This window comes from Gambusia affinis, linkage group LG12 (assembly GCF_019740435.1).
Source record: "Gambusia affinis linkage group LG12, SWU_Gaff_1.0, whole genome shotgun sequence".
In the NCBI taxonomy this organism is placed as follows: domain Eukaryota; kingdom Metazoa; phylum Chordata; class Actinopteri; order Cyprinodontiformes; family Poeciliidae; genus Gambusia; species Gambusia affinis.
This window is the reverse complement of record NC_057879.1, coordinates 5,209,822-5,227,916: the sequence shown is the minus strand read 5'-3', so window position 1 is coordinate 5,227,916 and position 18,095 is coordinate 5,209,822. Positions and strand designations below refer to the sequence as shown.

Below are 18,095 nucleotides of genomic sequence, written 5' to 3'. Positions count from 1 at the left end.
TCATTTATAACTCTAAACCAACCTCTCCTTTACTAATAATAATAATAATAATAATAATAATAATAATAATAATAATAATAATAATAATAATAATAATAATAATAATAATACATTTTCTTTGTAGGCGCCGTTCCTGACACTGAAGGTCACCTCACATAACTTAACATGAAAACAAACACAAAATTGAAATACATAGTAAAGATTAAGTACAAAACAAGATTTACAAAGACATTGGAATTGCAATCAAAGACTGTGAGCTACTTGAAACAGATGGGTTTTGAGTTTGGACTCTTTTAAAACATTACATTAAGAGATTCACTTCCTCTGTCATTGCTCATATTAGTGCATAATAACCACCTTAGTTGCAAATAATCAAACATCGACGACATAGGACAACATAGATGGTGAGTTCCTTTAACTCAAGGCTAAAATCCCCCCCAGCTGTTTGGAGTTGTTTTTGAAGGTTGATAAATGGAATATTGAGCAACATATCTTACGATTTTGATTATGGCACTCGACAAAATGTAATGTTTGTTACTTTTATGATGTATTTAGGACTTCCTGTTTGTGTGTTTTTCTGATATAAAAGACTTTAAACTTCTTTGCCTTCCCAAAACAATGACTGGAATAATTTTTTTGATAAAAGATTTACTGATTTTATATATATATATATATATATACTTTTCCCCCAAATAACCATCAATAGTGATAATAATGTTGATGACAAATCACCACCTTTTTATTAGCAAATAAAAGGTGGTGTTTTATAATAATAATAATAATAATATTATATATATATATATAATATTATTATTATTATTATAATCGATATATTATATATATTATATTGCAATTCTAATAATTATATATATACACATATTATTATTATTTTTATTTTTATTATTTCTGGAAAAAATCAGTCCCCCCCCCCCCCCAAAAAAAAAGAAAAAAAAAAGACTTAGCCCCTTGTTTTTGGAAAGTGACAATATGGAGTCGTATGATAGTTTGGAAGCCTCCATGCAAACTTGAACTGACCCGGTTCTGCGGAACGGTCCCCAGTTCAGGACCCTCGGGGGCTCGTGGAGTTCCGTTCACTTGTTCCCTGAAATGCCACTAGATGTCACACAAGCAACCCGTGAGCTGCGGCTGACGGTGAAAGGGAAACCCTCCTTCCGTCTCATTTAAATCCCGAACCGCTCCAGTGGTAGTTCTAATATGCGAGAACTGGGCCGACGGTTTTTTGTTGTTGTTGTTTTCTTCAATTCCCACCTACTACGACGAGTAAAAAAAACCCAAACAACTATAATTTGTTGATAACCCGTGCGTCATCGGCTCGACCGGCGGGCAGCGGCGGAGACCACCGAGTCTCCGTCGTGCGTCAGAGCAACACCGGACTAAAACAAAAAAAACGGGTCAATAAGTGCACTCACCGAACCGGCGATTAGCGCATTAATTGAGCTCCCGCAGCCAGTCAATCGGTCGTGACCCTCCACCCCTCCACCACCACCTACCACCGGAGTGACGCGTCTCGCGGATGAGAGAGTGTGAGGCGGTGCGGTGTTCGGCGGGGTGGAGAGGAGATGCGCATATCTGCAGGTTCTCTAGCGCGGTCGTAAAACGAGATCCGGAGCCATGCCCGGAGTGACCAAGTACAATTTAGTGGATGACGCGCTCGATCTGAGGGTCCCCATGCACAACGAGGAGGTGTTTAATCATGGGGTCTGTTTCGAGGCAAAGGTAAGGACCCTCTGAAACAGATAGGTTTTTTTTAAAGGATTTAAGCTCGGAGGATGATCTGACAGATATGACTGTTGTTACTTCTTCATGTCCATCACTTTATTTTCTTGTCCATACGTTTATTGCAATCCAGACTTTATTTTAACCAGGTTTGATCATCTCTCCACTAACTGGATAATATTTATCCACTTTAGGATTGAAGGTAGATTTATTGTTTCTGATATATTTTAGTATCAGAAACACTAAATGCAATAGATTCCTTTTTCTAGAGCTTTTGCTCCCATTTTTTCTTGTGAGTTTTACTTGTTTTTATTGTGATGTTATTGCTTCACCTGCCCCCGCTTTTTTTGGTATAAAAATTAGATTTGTTTAAAGCAGCTCTTTAAATTTCATTGCATGTCATAGACTATAGTCACCTTCCTAAGATAACGACATAAGTCTTTTTTTTTTGTTGTTGTTGACAAAAGGGATTTTGGAGGGGGGGGGAAATCAACACCTCATATACTGCCAGAAGATGATTTAGGCAATAAATAAATAAATAGAAAATAAAAAATCATTTTGGCAAAAATTGTTTTAGGAAGATGAGTATATTAAGTTTGATATATTTAAAATGAGCCAACAGTGTCAGAGTTGATAATTTCAGCTACAGTTCCAGAAGTTTGCATAACCTCAACGGCATAAGTGACCCGTGAATTCTGGGTTTTCAGTTCTGCCTCTCCAGAGTGGAACCATATCACAACATTTAATGACCAGACCGAGGTATGAAGTTAATGAATGTTTTCTCTAATCTACAGAGTGCTTTAGGTTTCTTCTGGGGGGGCAGGCGGGGTCCATACGAGCGGAAAATTATAATTGTCATAATTAACAGAAACAAAGGCCTAAGAACATCAGTCTGTGCCTAATTAGTTAATTGCTGAAGTGTGTTTTGTCAAGTTCAGAGGAAACGACACACTTAGAGCTGCCACAATATGATTTGAGCATAATTCTGAGTTCTTGGAAGAATTTCAGTGGATTAGTTTACTGTATACCTGGCTTCTGAGAGCAGTCTGTATATTTTCAGTCACTTTACGGTCATTGTAGAATATTAATGGCAGCTTGTAGGGGCGCACCGATTACCTCAGTCCTCATATCATTCATTTCGGGTGATGTTCTGATACTTGCAAAAAACAATTTTGTTTGGCCCCTGAAGTCAAGAAAAGATAAAAAAGTTTGTCCAACAAACCAGAAAACAATGGTTGACCCCAACATTTTTTTTTGTATTTGACCTTTTTTCGTTTGGACGCCACTGATCCGACTGTGTGACTGAAGTCTGAAGCTCCCCAAATGAACAATCCAAACGGCTTCTGGAGAAATGTTTAGTGGTCAGACGAGTAAACGTCAATTAGACTGTGAGCTGGAGGAGTGAAGGTGAGAATCTTTAACCCCAAAAGCACTGTACTGACTGTTGAGCATGGTGGTGACAGCATCATGCTGAGGGTCTGTCTCGTTGCATTGCGTAAATTGGATGGCATAATTAACTCCAAATTCTTCAACTTCATGCCAAATCGACAGCAGGACGGATGATGTTTTGGCAGGGCTGAGTAAATCCAACGGGAGTAATCACAATCATAAATCAGAGCTGGATTTGGATTGGATCGTGTTTTGGGAACGGGCCAGACCACGACGCAGTTCTGAATTTGTAGCCTGTTTGAAAGTCAGATCTGTCAGGAAATCTTTCTCTCCTTCTGTTCAAATATCCAGAATTACACCAGAAGCTTCACCATGGCAGTAAAAGGCATAAGCTTACTAAAGACCATTCAACCAAATGGTAACTGGATCTTTATATTTGAGGTTGTATAAAAAGATTGTGGGTTTGACAAAATCCTGCTTTAAATTCTAATTTGCCCAGCTAATAATTGCTTTGATATTCCATTGAAGACATTTACTGTCCAATCATACCCCCTCCAAAGAGGAAAGCTGAAACGATTAATCAAACTGTTATTCCTGATGTTGATGCGTGATTGTAAACTTTCGACCTGGACGACAAACTCAGACTTTCTTCCCTTCCCTTCCGGGAAAGGACGATTGTTACGTGGAAATTAGTCTGGAATTGGGCTGTACCTATTATTTTAGTAATTGATTAATCGATTATTCTAACGATTATTTGATTAATCTGATTTTTTTTTTTTTTTTACTACATTCTTTAGATTTTCCATCTTAGCGATTCTTCTAAGACTTTTTAATACAGTTTTAGGAAAAGATGCAAATAAACAAATAAAATCCATTTCTAAATTAGAACATAAACATTTTATTGCCTAAACTGCATTATTATGGCATTCATTTGTGAATCCAAAATGTATATAGTTTTTTTTTTGTTTTTTTTTTGTGTTTTTTTTTTACAGTTTTGACGTAGTCACTGCTCTGAATCTGTTGTGGGTTTTTTCAACAAATGACCTTTTTTTTTGAGTCTGTATTCTTCAGCTAACAACTAATTGATTGCTCAGTTAGTTGACGATTAATTCAATATTGGATTAATCCGATGAATTGTTTCAAGCCTAGTGTGAGATGAACCTAACCGACACAAACAACCTACCAGAACCCAAAGCAATCCTTTGACCTCTTGTCTTGCAGTACATCGGCAGCTTGGAGGTGGGTCGCCCCGGCAGCCGGATGGAGATAGTCGCCGCGATGAGGCGAATCAGAGTAAGAAAGTCTGACTTCATTGAAACAGACCCTATATTTAAACCTGGTGACAATGGCCTCTCTGAATATTTAACAAACTGTCAGAGTCGCTCATGTTGTCGCACCGAACGCATCTCTGTCCCGACTGTCTGTTTTCGGAAGCGACCACGCCACGTCGTCTTCATCCCTTCCTCCTCCTCCCGTCAGCGCATGGCACACACCGGTCAGGTTCAGCGCCTTGTCACTAGCAGTTTCAATCCTGCTGCGAAATACAAGGAACGAAAGAGGGAGGGGGGAAAAAAAAAAAAAATTTCCTCTGAACATTCTCCTGCACAAGACGAGGCCGCCCAAACACGAAGCACTGCAGTGGCACACAGCAGCACAGAGTGCAGAGGATTTAGCTGCTTTGCTTGTCAGCTGTTAGATCTAATCTAACAACAGGGTTGCTGTGTCAGCCTGAGGTCAGCATCGTCCCCACTGACACCCGGGGAAAAACTTAATCCTGATCCCTCGCCATCAGCTCCTCGTAATGGCCATTTTAGTCTCCTCGCAAAGACTTACCGTAGCAAAGGCGTACACTTTGTAGGAGACATGATGAACACCGTGCTGAAGACTTGATGTCAGACGAGCTGAATGCGGTCGCTCAAACAATAATAAAGGAAGCTACACATTGCTCAGCACAAGCCAAATACTGAAGAGCTTTCTGGCTCAACATGGATTTTTCCGTCTGTGTTGGAAATCAACAAAGTTTAATTAAATACTTGGATTTTGTGCCTTTTTTATCTAAAGGCAAACAAATGAAAAATGCTTCTCGATGCTGTGACACAATTAATCAAATGTGGCTGACAAAAAACAAAAGGAAGACATAAAAATGCAGGGAGTAAAGGCATTTCTATTACAAATGCACTTAGTTGATATTTTTCCAATGCCGAAATCCCCCCTCCCCCCACAATTTTGTAACTGCAGTATTTCAATTTAATTAGAAACAGAGTTAAAATTACATGTGAATAAGTTTGTTCACATAAGTCATTAAAAAATGTGGCGCACCATGATCCTCTTACTGCTTCCTGTCATCTTCTTTGTCTTTTCTACCAGTAGTAACATCATAGTAACGTCCCCAATGCCAAAAGAGTTCAATGATCGATCTGGGGTTCTTGAAACACTGGAAAAGTGAATTGGTAGAATAATAGAAAATAGAAAAATAGAATCAACAATCAAAACAGAACATCAAGTCAGGTTCAATCAAAACAGAACATTAAGTCAAGTTCCGTCAATAAATTTGTAATTGATTACATTGAATACAACTCTAAACAAGTGGGTTTTTAGTTGAGATTTAAAGGAAGTCAGTGTTTCAGCTGTTTTACAATTTTCTGGAAGTTTGTTCCAGATTTTTGGTGCATAGATGCTAAATGCTGCTTCTCCTCGTTTGGTTCTGGTTCTGGGGATGCAGAGCAGAACCAGAACCAGAAGACCTGAGAGGTCTGGAAGGTTGATACAATAACAGCAAATCTTTAATGTATTGTGGTGCTAAACCATTCAGTGATTTATAAACTAACAGTATTTTAAAGTCTATTCTTTGAGCTACTGGGAGCCAGTGGTGAGACTTTAAAACTGGTGTTATGTGCTCTATCTTCCTGGTTTTAGTCAGAACTCCAGCAGCAGCATTCTGGATCAGCTGCAGCTGCAGTTGAAATGTTGTGATCACAGGTACTGACTTGCGCTGACTTGCAATTTTCACCAGTCGTCGAAAATTAGTCGTGCAATTTTCAACCACTGAATTAGTCCGACCAATCATCGTAACGTTTTTCTGTGTCGCTTTCTTTTCTGACCAATCACTGCAACTCAGCTTCTGTGTGTACAGGTCATGTTAACTTGAATGAAAAATATAAAATTCTTAGTTTGCACTTTGACGACTCCTCCAGAGATGACTCTATTTATATTGTGATAAACCCATTCTACGGCAAAAAAACAAACCTTAAAAAATTGCAACTTTTACCACAGTTTTTTAAAAGAATAGCCATAAAATTAGTCATTTTTGGCAGCAACAATCACAAAGAAATCTGCACAATTTCCTGGAGGGAGTATTCATTGCGATTAATTACAGACACTGCAATTAACGCAACTGCAAAAGGTTTTTAGGAGTCCCACCTCTAGAAAACTTAAAATTTGCCTGTGGAAGAAGCATCTATCAGCTGTGATTCTGTTAAACTATTATTATACTGACTACTCAAAACACGAGGCATCCTTAAAACTCTCGCCGGGGCTTTGTAGATGAGACTCGGGGTGAGCTGCCGCAACCTGTGGCAGGAGGAACCGTGTGAGTTGGTCTCAGGCTGATGTGCGTGAAAACGCAAACACTCCCTGTGTTCCACTTCATCTCCCCCTGACAGCACTGTGTTGCAAGATGGATGGTCCTCTTGGCCCAGTTTATGGGAGATAACAGAGTCACACACACAATAAGAGATCCGTGTCCTTCACCTGAATGTATAAAGCCCAGGAAGCGTGTTGAAACTCCCACACAGCTACATGATGGATTAACTGGACGGGAGCACATGTCAGGAACACGGGTCGCAGTCTCATAGACGGAGCGCTTTGAGTTTTCCTTTTTTCTCAAAAGCAGATATAGGTTCTGCCAACAGGGCTGCTTTATTAAAAGCACATAATAACCATGCGCTGGTTCTGTTGGACCTCACAGTGTCCTTTGACACAGTGGATTATTCTCATCTTTTGTCCCAATCGAACCACTATGTCGGTATCTCTAGCTCATCACATCTTTCACCTCCTATCTGAGAAGTAGAACTGTCTCCGTTATGATTACCATTTTGACTCTTCTAGTGCTCCACTTTGATGTGAGGTCCCACCAGGCTCCATTCTTGGCCCGGTTTTGTTTTCATGTTTCACACGCTGTGTTAACTTGGTACCGGTTCTCCACGCATCCGCAAACGATGGACAACAAAGCCGCTTCCCTTAGCCCAATGGGAGCTAATATTAGCTACAGAAATCAATCTAATGGCACTCTGGAGTTGTTGACTTCAAGTTGTGCTAAAGGGAGTTAGCCTATCAGCAAAGCTATTCAAACCAAAAATACCATCTCAATACTAGAGATGTTGCAGTTAACACAGAAATCCACAATGCTAATGTCAATGTCGACAGTCCACATTTCTAAAAGAAGTGTTTTTTTTCTAAAAGTTTCATGAATGATCTGGGGTTCCTGAAACACATTACTAATGTTGTTTTTCCTGCTATCTGAGTGACAGAACATTTTCCGTTATGATGTTGCAGTAAGGCTCTCCGTTTTTACTGGATTGCAGTACTGCTGTCCAACACTGGTTGGGCCAGAAGTTTTTGTTTTCTACCAAAACATTGAATGTATTTTATCTGTCAGTGCTTTCACTTTTAATTGTAAAGAACATTTAGGGGTAATATTTGATAACAATTTTAAAATCAATTTGACCCTGTTGTCAGGACGAGCTTCTTTCAGCAGCGTCTCTTCGCCAAGGTTGAGCCTTTTTGAACTTTTTTGACTATTTGTGATCTTTTTAGGTGTTATAATTTTACTGTTATGAGCTTCTGTCTCCTAATTTGGATGTACACATTTTGCGATGCCACCACCTTAAAGTTCAGAGGATTTTATTCAGATATTGCGTGACAATGCAACACAAAGTCACATATGTTTAGGATTGTATTTGAAGCGTTATCAATTACAAATTTATTGATGGAACCTGACCTAATGTCGTGTTTTGATTATTGATTCTATGTTGCATTGTGTTTGATTTGATGTAAAGCACTTTGAAATGCCTTGCTGCTGAAATGTGCTATACAAATAAAATTTGATTGATTGATTGATATTGTGAAGCGGAAGGGATTTCTGTCATTTTTATGTTTTACCAAAAGGAATCTGAAAAAATAGTAAATTCAAACTCTGTTTTTTTTATTATTATTATTATTATTATATTATAATTATATTTAAGACTAAGAGTATTGATGTCATTCAATCTGACGAGGACTGAGCTGAGTTTGTAAATGTGCAGACCTGGTGGAGCCACGTCTTAAAAACCTTACAATGTATTTGTACAAGTATTGAATCTGGTTTTTATTAGTTTATATATATATATATATATATATATATATATATATATATATATATATATATATATATATATATATATATATATATATATATATATGCATGCTGCATTGGGTATATGAGATATAGTCATATGAAAATACACTTAGGTTTGTGGCTGCAACATGACAACGCTTGCAAAGCCTCCTAAGGCCCGGCTCGAAGCTGTTATTTTTACTAAAATGAAAGCAGCGATAACAGAGAATATCCAAGGTTTTCATGCAGAGAGGAGGAGGATTTGTTTGCCCTCTGATTTCACAGAACTTCCTCTGATCAGTTAATCATCTGAAGTTAGACTTTTAGTTTTTGAAGCTTGACGCGTTTTGGTCCCCCAACCCCCACTAATCTTATTGGATTTTTTTTTTCTTTTTTACGCAAAAGCATTGATATTTTGATATTTGGAGCCAGAGCCTGCAGTGAAAGCTCAGTATGTAGCATTAATCATGCAGAGGGATGAAAGTGTCCCACACACGTCTGGCTCCCTCTGGCGAGCCAGCCTTCAAAACCTTAAGCAACTACCAGAAACCGAAACTGACAGTTCCTCCATGTTTACTCTATCTCGTATGGAGAAGATAAAAATAATCCCGCAGCAGGGTGGTCCCTTCTCGCTTTCATTTAGTTTGTCTAGTGAGATTCATCGGAGCAGTGATGCCCAGCCCACAAAGTTGAAACAAACGTTTTCCTTCCGTTGCAGTACGAATTCAAGCTGAAGAACATAAAGAAAAAGAAGGTCAACATACTCGTGTCCACCGACTGTGTCAAAGTGATCCTACGCAAAAAGAAGAAGGTAAGACTGGCGGAAGAGAGTCCATCCGTTTTCCATGAACTGATTTGAACTCTTTATTGACTGTATTCAGGATTTCCTCCTGAAAACCTACTAGGCCCTGTGGCGGGGCCGTCAGGTCAGTCCACCAGCAGCCCAGTGCGTTTTTGTGTTGAAAATATATTAAAGGAGCAGTGTTGCATATTTTCCATATACATAGAGCCTTTTCACACCACAGAATGCAGCTGATGCACAATTCCACCGGGTGCTAATTCCTTCTGGCTAGTCTGAAGGAGCTGAATGGGCAAGTGTTGGGGGAGGGAAGCTTTGTGGAGTTTGGAAGCTTGGAAACTTCCAAACTCCAAACGCCTGGTTGCCCGCCAGGCTTATAACACACTGTGGAAAACCCTGCGTATTATGTCAATGATCTGTTTTTGTTGTTGTTACTACAGAGAAAGGGCTGGTCATGGGATGAAAGCTCCATGTTGGTGACACAAGACCCCATCTACAGGTGTGACGAGGAAGATCCCTAACCAGCCTTGAGTCGAGGATGCTAATGAAACCCCCGCTGACCTGATATCTTGTGTTGCCTTCAGGATCTTCTACGTCTCGCACGACGCTCAAGACTTGAAGATATTCAGTTACATCGCCAGAGACGGGCAGAGCAACGTTTTCCGCTGCAATGTGTTCAAGTCTAAGAGGAAGGTGAGTGGAGCCCTCTGTAGCTGAAGACTCTGAATATTCTTCCTCAGTGTCGACGAGTCTCTCTTACTGAAGCAGCTTGATTCTGGTGAGGTCTCATGCGTTTCATGAGGCTGGATTAAGTCCAATGAAGAGATTAGAAATTCAAGTTGGGGGTCCCAGCAATGTTCAGCAAGTCTGACCCTTTAAATCAAGGCTAAATTTAGAGATGCCTTGGATGAATAACGTCTTTATCCCAGTAATACACAATGAGCATTTTTGATGACGTATGTGAAAATGTAATCTTTCTTCTTTTCGTATATTTTCATCATCTGTTGCTAAAATGTGCTACACAACTAAACTTGCATTGACTTGAACAGTGTACATTTGGCAGTCCAAACTGCACAGTCAGCTTTGTACATTTCTCGGCATTAATCTCTCACCACAAATGCTGGGAACTATTCAGTGTAGATTAACGTGGCTCAAAAGAAACAACTTCAACTTTTTTTATTGCCAAACAGGAAGTTTCACTTAGCTACTGGTAAGTGTAGCTAGCTTCTTGCTTTTAGCTGAGCTGATCTTTGTTTTAGATAAATGTGTACAAATGAGGACACGCATGCCAATCTAAATTTACTAATGGTTCCATTAACCAAATGTAAAAAAAAAAATTAAAGAGAACTCTGATTAATTTTTTTAAAAAAAGAAAACACTTCTTACTCGTCGTTAGCGCCTAGCATCAACATGGATGGTACCATACGGCAAACAGAAACGCAGATTCAGTGATACTTTAGAAGTTTTTGAGACGAGCTGTGATGATTTTATGTCACTTTTTTTTTTTGTGATGTTCCTAGAAGGTTTGGAGATAAAAGTGTCTGCTTCAATTACAAACTTTTGAAAATGCACGTACGTCAAGATGAACCTTAAATTGCAGGAATTCATTCAAGGCATGTAATGTTCATGAACCAGGTCCAGGCAGGACCATAGTGAAGATTTTTCCTTATGGTCATGCTGTGCAGATGAGTGGTCCAGAACTCCTCCACAACAATGTCAGAGACTAGCAAAGTGCCTCATATTTGATTCACATTTGCCTCATAAAGCTCATAATGCTTCCTAAAACTGACTCATCTAAACGTCCCTTCATCTGCTGGAGATTTGTGACGTGAAACAAACACAACATTGGCAGATTTACCTTGAAGCACCAAGAGGCTCTCTGCCTCTCTCTCTCTCTCTCTCTCTCTCTCTCTCTCTCTCTCTCTCTGGAAACAATGTAAAAATGCCGCTTGCTCAGGCATTCTGTTGCGCGTATGTCTGTTCCTATGGCAACCAAGGTTGCAGCTCCAGCAATTAACACGGCCTAACAAATTGAAGTAGACTAAATCTTGACAGGATAATTGTTTATTCATTTCACACTGGACTTTTTCCATTGTTTTGGCAAATGCAATGTAAAAATATGAGGCTAACTTGATTTCAGATACTTTGACACAAACGGGCTCCAGGTGTTCTCTCAGAGCAAAGTTAGACGCTTGGATGACAACTCGGCTGGCGAGCTGCTCTCACTGCAGTCTTTATCCGAAGGCAGTGCTGCTTGGAGCCACTATAAATTGTTTTTTTTCTTCTCATATTGATTTTTTTTTCTGTCCTCCTCCACTTGTCCTCCACTTTATGCATTCCATCCACCCTGGTGCTTCTGTCTCCTTGATGCGGCTGACCTCTCCTTTCAAGCTGCTGCTGATGCCACATCCTGATAAAGCTGCCTCCATTCCTTTACTTGAGTTCTGTCCCAGTGCCCCATCCAGCATCTGTGGCTTATTTTCACCCTGACTGCTGGAACCTGTGTGTCCAGCTGTGCTGTTTCTAACAACCACACGGCAAAACGCCTACTCCTGAGCACGCTGCGGGAGAGCGGAGACTTGATAGTTTATGGTCGTCGCAGATGTTCCTAGAATTCTTGTGAGAATGAAAACTTTCCTCGTAATGGAAAATTTATGTGTCTTTTCTGTATGCGTTTTAGAGCTGCTATATTTCTAATATAGCATTGCATATTGTAAGGTTACACAGGCTGAGGTGAGGAAATACTCACCTCAGCCTGCTGGATATGTGAAGCTGAAAGTGAAAACGACTGCCTGGCTTACTTTCTGACTTATATTATAGATGCATTGATATAAAAATTTGGACTAATGTCAGTAATACTTCTAATATAATGGTTTATTATATTTACTATAATACAGTGGACCAAAACGGTAAAAAAATAAAAGATAACGATACAACAGAAGTCATAATAAACTTACTAGCATAACTTCCATAGTTTTGTTGTGTTGAAGCTTTGCATTGTGTTGCTTTTAGATGTTTGTGGCTTTTGTTTTTCTCTTGTGTTTATATATATATATATATATATATATATATATATATATATATATATATATATATATATATATATATATATATATATATATATATATATGTATTATTCAATAATTTTTTTTTTAATTTTTTTTTTTTGCTGCCCCCGACATGTTTTCTTCCTGGTGTTTTGCTTAATCTGCTTTCCCCAAATCACTAGCTGCGTCTCCATTTCAAACGTGAGCAAAACTTGAACTTGGTCAATATAATATGTTGGAAAAACACAATTTCAAAATTTGGTGTTTATATATAGAAATTCTGTTAAAATCACACGGATAAGTTTGTTCACGCAGTGAAAACTACTTCTTGTCGTCTTCTTCGTGGTTTGTGCCAGTGACGAAATCCTGTTGATCAAGTGACTCTTGTGATGTGAAAAAAGTCTCCTTTGCTGTTTTGTGAAAATAAACCAGTTTCGATGAGGCAACAAAAGAAAACGGAAACACATTTCACCTACCGCCGAAACGTTTTATCAGAAAACTAGTTTGGATTTTTTGTTTTTGTTTCTTTTTCAAATTGACGTGTTTCCATTTAAGCAAATTTATCTTCGGAATGTCAAATTGTGCAATTACAAGGTCGATAGAAATGCAGCTAACGACCAATTTCTCATGACCATGTTTCATAATGGTGGTTTGTTCTGGAGGAACTTTTGAAAAAAGCTGCATAATTTCCCTCTCCACTTCGTAATTCTGAACTACTTACTCTTGCCCTGTGACTGTAGCCATGCGAAATACGTCAAAGTTCAAAGGTTACGAACACTGCAAGGCGCAGTACGGGAACGTTCAACCCGTCGTAACAAAAAGTTAAGCAGAGTCATATTGTTTTCCACATATCTGAAAGAGTGCGAGCCGAGGCAGTTTTTCCTTCAAAGACGGAGCACCAGCGAGGTTGACTCCCATCCCTTCACCATGGATACGGCGCCAACGGCGACTTAGGGAGGCTGAATGCTAATCGCTCTGGTGGGAAGAGGAAAAAGAAAAGCGGCCGCCGTTGTTGCTCTGCACTTCAAGACATTTTCGCCAGCGCCGAGCGAAACGCCCACCCCATTGTCACGGACGCAGTCAGTGGTGCCTTCTCTCCTCTTGTTCCCCTGGTCTGTGAAGCCTTATCTTTGTGCCACAGACCAAGCGTGTGCGCTGAGTAGGAGGAGATGGATCAGCTGATTTAGAGGAGATTTGATGTGTTTTCATCGCGGCACGCCGTGGCACACAAAGCTTTTAGATGTCAAAATCATCAACGCAGCCCTTTTGTGTTTGACTTCTGTTCTGTCGACTTTACGCTTCTGAAGCTAAAATTCAGCCCTCTGATCTGTGAATGACACGGCACCCTAATCAATTTCCTCGCACCATTTCTGGGGGGTTTTTTGTCGAAATTTATTTTTCCGTTGCGTTTGATTAAACCTCTTTCAGGCTCGAGCTACCTTGACATATCGACTGAGTGGTTTCAGGCGCGAGGATCCTCCAGGGGCACGGGAGCAATGAATTTATTTTTGACACGGCTCCTGCCAGCTCCCAAGATTGAAAACATCACCTTGAGTGAGACGGAGGAAGGACATGGCGGACAGCCTATCATTCTGCCTGATTTAGAAGGCTGTCTCTGGTGCACATTTTGGAGCTTTTTGGGGGAGAAAAAAGCCTGAAACTGACTGTGGAAGTCCTGGTATCTGAAAAACTAGTCAGCACTGATGCTCAGGTTAGAAAACGGTTATATCAGAGGAGAAACAGTGTTTATCTGGATATTATCTCTTTGGGATCAAATATGTTACACACAGTGGCCTTAAAGTGGCAGTACTATGTATTTTCCATTCACATAGTGCACAATCAAATAACTATGTTAAGTTCTGTTCTTATAAAAATGCTATATATATATTAAATATGACATCAAACAAATGTGACTTTGTAATTAAATGCCATGAAATTGGTCCTCTGTCTCACCAAAGGCTCGTGATCTGTCTGAATCTCCGCTTTCAGGAAGTCATCACAGCATAGCTTCTCCATTGATCCTTTAAAATTTTCACCAGCGTTTCATTGAGAAGCAGCTCCTACAATGAGCTCAGCAGATGCTCAGTTCTATCGGGTGTTTGCTAATTGGTGCTGGCTAGTCTGAAGGAGCTGACTGGGAGAGTTGTGGGGGAGGGCCGAACACACCGACCTAGAAATCTGCCTCGAAAACCTACAGAAAGGGAGAAAACAGAAATGAGAAACCATAGCAACAAACAACATATGCATATATAATATTTTACACTAGTAAAAGTTATAGAAGATGTATATAGTGGCAACTGTGTCCCAGAAGAGTGAAACCTGAAAACATTTGAATCTTAAAACACCCGAGTGTGTGTGTGTGTGTGTGTGTGTGTGTGTGTGTGTGTGTGTGTGTGTGTGTGTGTCTGGAAACCTCTGATTAAAGAAAACGTTTGACTTGAGGAACTGGAAGCGACTCTTGGGGTAAATTTGGATGGATCACTGAGTCTCCAATAATAACGCATTTCTTCTCCGGTGTCGGAGTGCCTCTGGCAAATAATGTTTGAAAAGACCTTGTCTTCAGCATTTGTCCTTCTGTCGCAATTTTCTCCTCAATTTGCGTCTTTCTTTCCAGTTTCATTGTCTTTTTCTTTTTCCATCACTTGAGCACAAACGGTCACACTCCGTCTCCTCCGGCAGCCCGTTTCCTCGCCTGCTGCGTGGCCTAATTATACGTCTCCTTCATAATGTGCTCTTCATCCCGCTGCCTCTCTCTGCCCTTACCGCTCACACGCCCTTCCTCTGTGTCCTCCCACTCAGTCTCAGGCCATGAGGATCGTGCGGACTGTGGGTCAGGCCTTCGATGTGTGTCACCAGCTGACCCTGCAGCAGAAAAGCGAGGATCAGGAGGATGAAGAGGGGAGGGTGGAGGAGCTGGAGGCAGCACCAGGTTACTCACGCCTACACACCAACCTGCTCGTAACTACAAAACACCTCCGTTCACTTTGCTCTCCTCCAAATGTCAGGCTTTGCTTGAGAAGAAACACAAATTTGTGACAATTCTGGAAAAATATGTCATCGTCCTTCATCGCGGTCAGTTTTTTTTCTTCTTTTTTTTTTTTTTTTAAATGAAAGATGCCGATTGTTTTATATGAGTCAACCAGGCCCATACATCAAAGATCCACCATGTGTGAACTCCTGCCGGCTCGGCGCCCACCGATGCAGCAGCTGTCGCCGCGCGAAGCTCTCTCCTGACGCATGTCGTTCTCTCAGCAGCGAAGAAGAGGCTGGCGCTGTCAGAGGAGACGGACCTCGAAGGCACCACGGAGGAGAGCATCGAGTGCGTCTCCTCGTCAGACCCAGAGAAGAGCAAAAAGGACGAGGCCCTGGGAGCCGATGCCAAGGTGAGGTGCGGTTCGCTCATGGCGGCCTTGATCCATTCGGGTTTTCTCACACAGCGCCCGGCTGCTTTCGCACCCCATTAAAATCAGTTTTGTTCAGATGCAAAAATGCTTTATTTCTCCCAAAGGGAAGTGATGTTAAAGTTGTAACTCATATTAATTCAAGGTTTTCCCGCAGAGTTATCATAAATGGTAATATCTGTGGCAGGAAAGATCTCCTGTAGCAGTCTGCATTACAGTGAATTTGAAGAAGCCTCCGACTGAAGACACTCTTGTTCTATAACAGTTCCCTTGTTCTCAGGGTTGTCCAAATTTTCTTGGTTTTATGTAAAATCCTTTTTCGCACCATCATCTCATAGGCTCCACAGAACCAGCATTCTTCCTCAGATTGTTGAGCCTCTTTAAGTCCCCGGTTCTGTTGCTGCTGCCCTCTGCCTTCATTTTCTTGGCTCAGAATCTAAATTCCTTGCTCAGAGATAACCTGTAAAGAAAAAGACTGTGAGAAAGCTGGTGGTGGGCTGCACAGTGGCGCAGTGGGTAGAGCTGTTGCCTTGCAGCAAGAAGGTCCTGGGTTCGATTCCCGGCCCGGGGATCTTTCTGCATGGAGTTTGCAAGTTCTCCCTGTGCATGGTGGGTTCTCTCCGGGTTCTCCGGCTTCCTCCCACAGTCCAAAAACATGACTGTCAGGTTAATTGGTCTCTCTAAATTCTCCCTAGGTGTGAGTGTGTGTGTGAATGGTTGTGTGTCCTGTGTGTCTCTGTGTTGCCCTGCGACAGACTGGCGACCTGTCCAGGATGAAACCGCCTCTCACCCGGAACGTAGCTGGAGATTGGAACCATCAACCCTCCTGACCCCATTAGGGACAAGGGTGAACAGAAAATAGATGGATGGATGGATGGAAAGCTGGTGGCGGGAAGCTGAAGAAGAACCACAGGGTTGTTTTGAGGCTATAGATTGGATTTCTCTTTGCCAACCTCGACAGATGTTTCATTCGACAGGTTTAAACATACAATTTTCCCCCAATTTTTCTAGTACGCTGACTTTTCACATTACGACCATGATGTTATGTCACCGTCCAAAATATAGCAGCTTGTAACCGTGAAGTTCAAGGAAAAGCATATCAACAGAGTATACAAATATTTGTATGACACTCCTTTACTCTGAAACCCCTAAATGAAATCCAGAGTAGAATTCAGAATTCATGTGATTAGCAAATTGTGTCTCCCTGTGTAGCTGCAGTGCTCTTTTAAAAAAACATCAAAACTAATACAGTCCGTTTGTGCAGAGAAATCCATGGAATTATTAAAAACTTCATATTCACATTTTTATATACGAGATATACATGACAAACAAAGAACAAGGGTGGAATAATGAGAAGACTTTATAATTACGTACTGCTTTTTGCACATGCACAAAAACTGTAGACTTGTTTGACTGAGCAAACTGCAGTTTTGCTCCTTTGATCATATTTCTACCAGTACTACAAAAAACAAACTTGAAAGCTCTTAAAAGGTACAAATTCTGCGCTTATTACCAATCCCTGAATCAAACGAATGCAGGCTGAAGGTTTCGCCTCGTAAAGCGTCTATGAAGCTGTTAAACAGCTCCGAGGGATTCACGGCGCATTGAGCAAGCAGACTTTTGATTCTTGTTTGTGGAGGAACGCTCCACAAGTTCTCTTCAATATTGATGGGATCACATGGTTTATTGATGAGACCACTGCGTGCTCCTGCTAATCTCAGCGTGTTGGACAAGCCGCTGCCTGTTTCCCGATATTTGACTGCCGCTCCGCGAGTCTCCGAGGCGCCAGCCGCTTTATCGCTATAGTCCAGGGGTCCCCAAAGTGGGTCCTGGAGGGCTGGCATCCTGCATGTTTCAGTTCTCTCCCTGGTGGCACCAACAACCTTTTCAGCAGGTCAATGTTCTTCTTAGGCCCTCTAATGAGCCATCATTGGATCCAGGTGCATTAAACCAGGGAGAGAACTAAAACATACAGGATGCCGGCCCTCCAGGACCCACTTTGGGGACCCCTGCTATAATGGGATAAAACCGGTGTTGCCCCGGCAACGAGTGAAAGTGTTTAAGTAGAAATGCTTTTACAGTTTACAACAAAGAAGTGAACTTTATTTCTTCTATATTTATTTTTTGTTTGTTTTTCTGGGTATATGTGTTCATGTGGTGATAAACTATTGTTTGAAGGTCAGTTTTCTGACTGATTCCACCAAGTTGATCTTAGATTTGAGACTTTATTCAGATTCTTTTCACCTGCTCTTCCTACACTTTCTCTGTAGCATGACTGAGGCTTGACAACATGGTGGGTTATGCTGGTTAAGGTCTAAAAGGGATCTTTAAAAAAGTTATGTGAATTG

General features: G+C 40.8%; 1 protein-coding gene across 2 annotated transcripts in view; it reads left to right on the top strand.

The window, feature by feature from the left end:
- Positions 1–1,185: 1,185 nt before the first annotated feature.
- The window catches only part of LOC122840636 (carboxyl-terminal PDZ ligand of neuronal nitric oxide synthase protein-like), a 28,933-nt gene continuing 12,023 nt past the window's right edge, over positions 1,186–18,095 (top strand). Inside the window, exons 1-7 of one of the 2 annotated variants that reach the window (XM_044133176.1) lie at positions 1,186–1,737; positions 4,348–4,419; positions 9,219–9,311; positions 9,740–9,798; positions 9,884–9,992; positions 15,146–15,275; positions 15,599–15,729. In XM_044133176.1, the coding sequence (XP_043989111.1) occupies positions 1,633–1,737; positions 4,348–4,419; positions 9,219–9,311; positions 9,740–9,798; positions 9,884–9,992; positions 15,146–15,275; positions 15,599–15,729 (699 nt within the window). In that variant the 5' untranslated portion in view covers positions 1,186–1,632. The remainder of the gene's footprint in view (positions 1,738–4,347; positions 4,420–9,218; positions 9,312–9,739; positions 9,799–9,883; positions 9,993–15,145; positions 15,276–15,598; positions 15,730–18,095) is intronic. The other variant, XM_044133177.1, reaches the window with a different exon arrangement.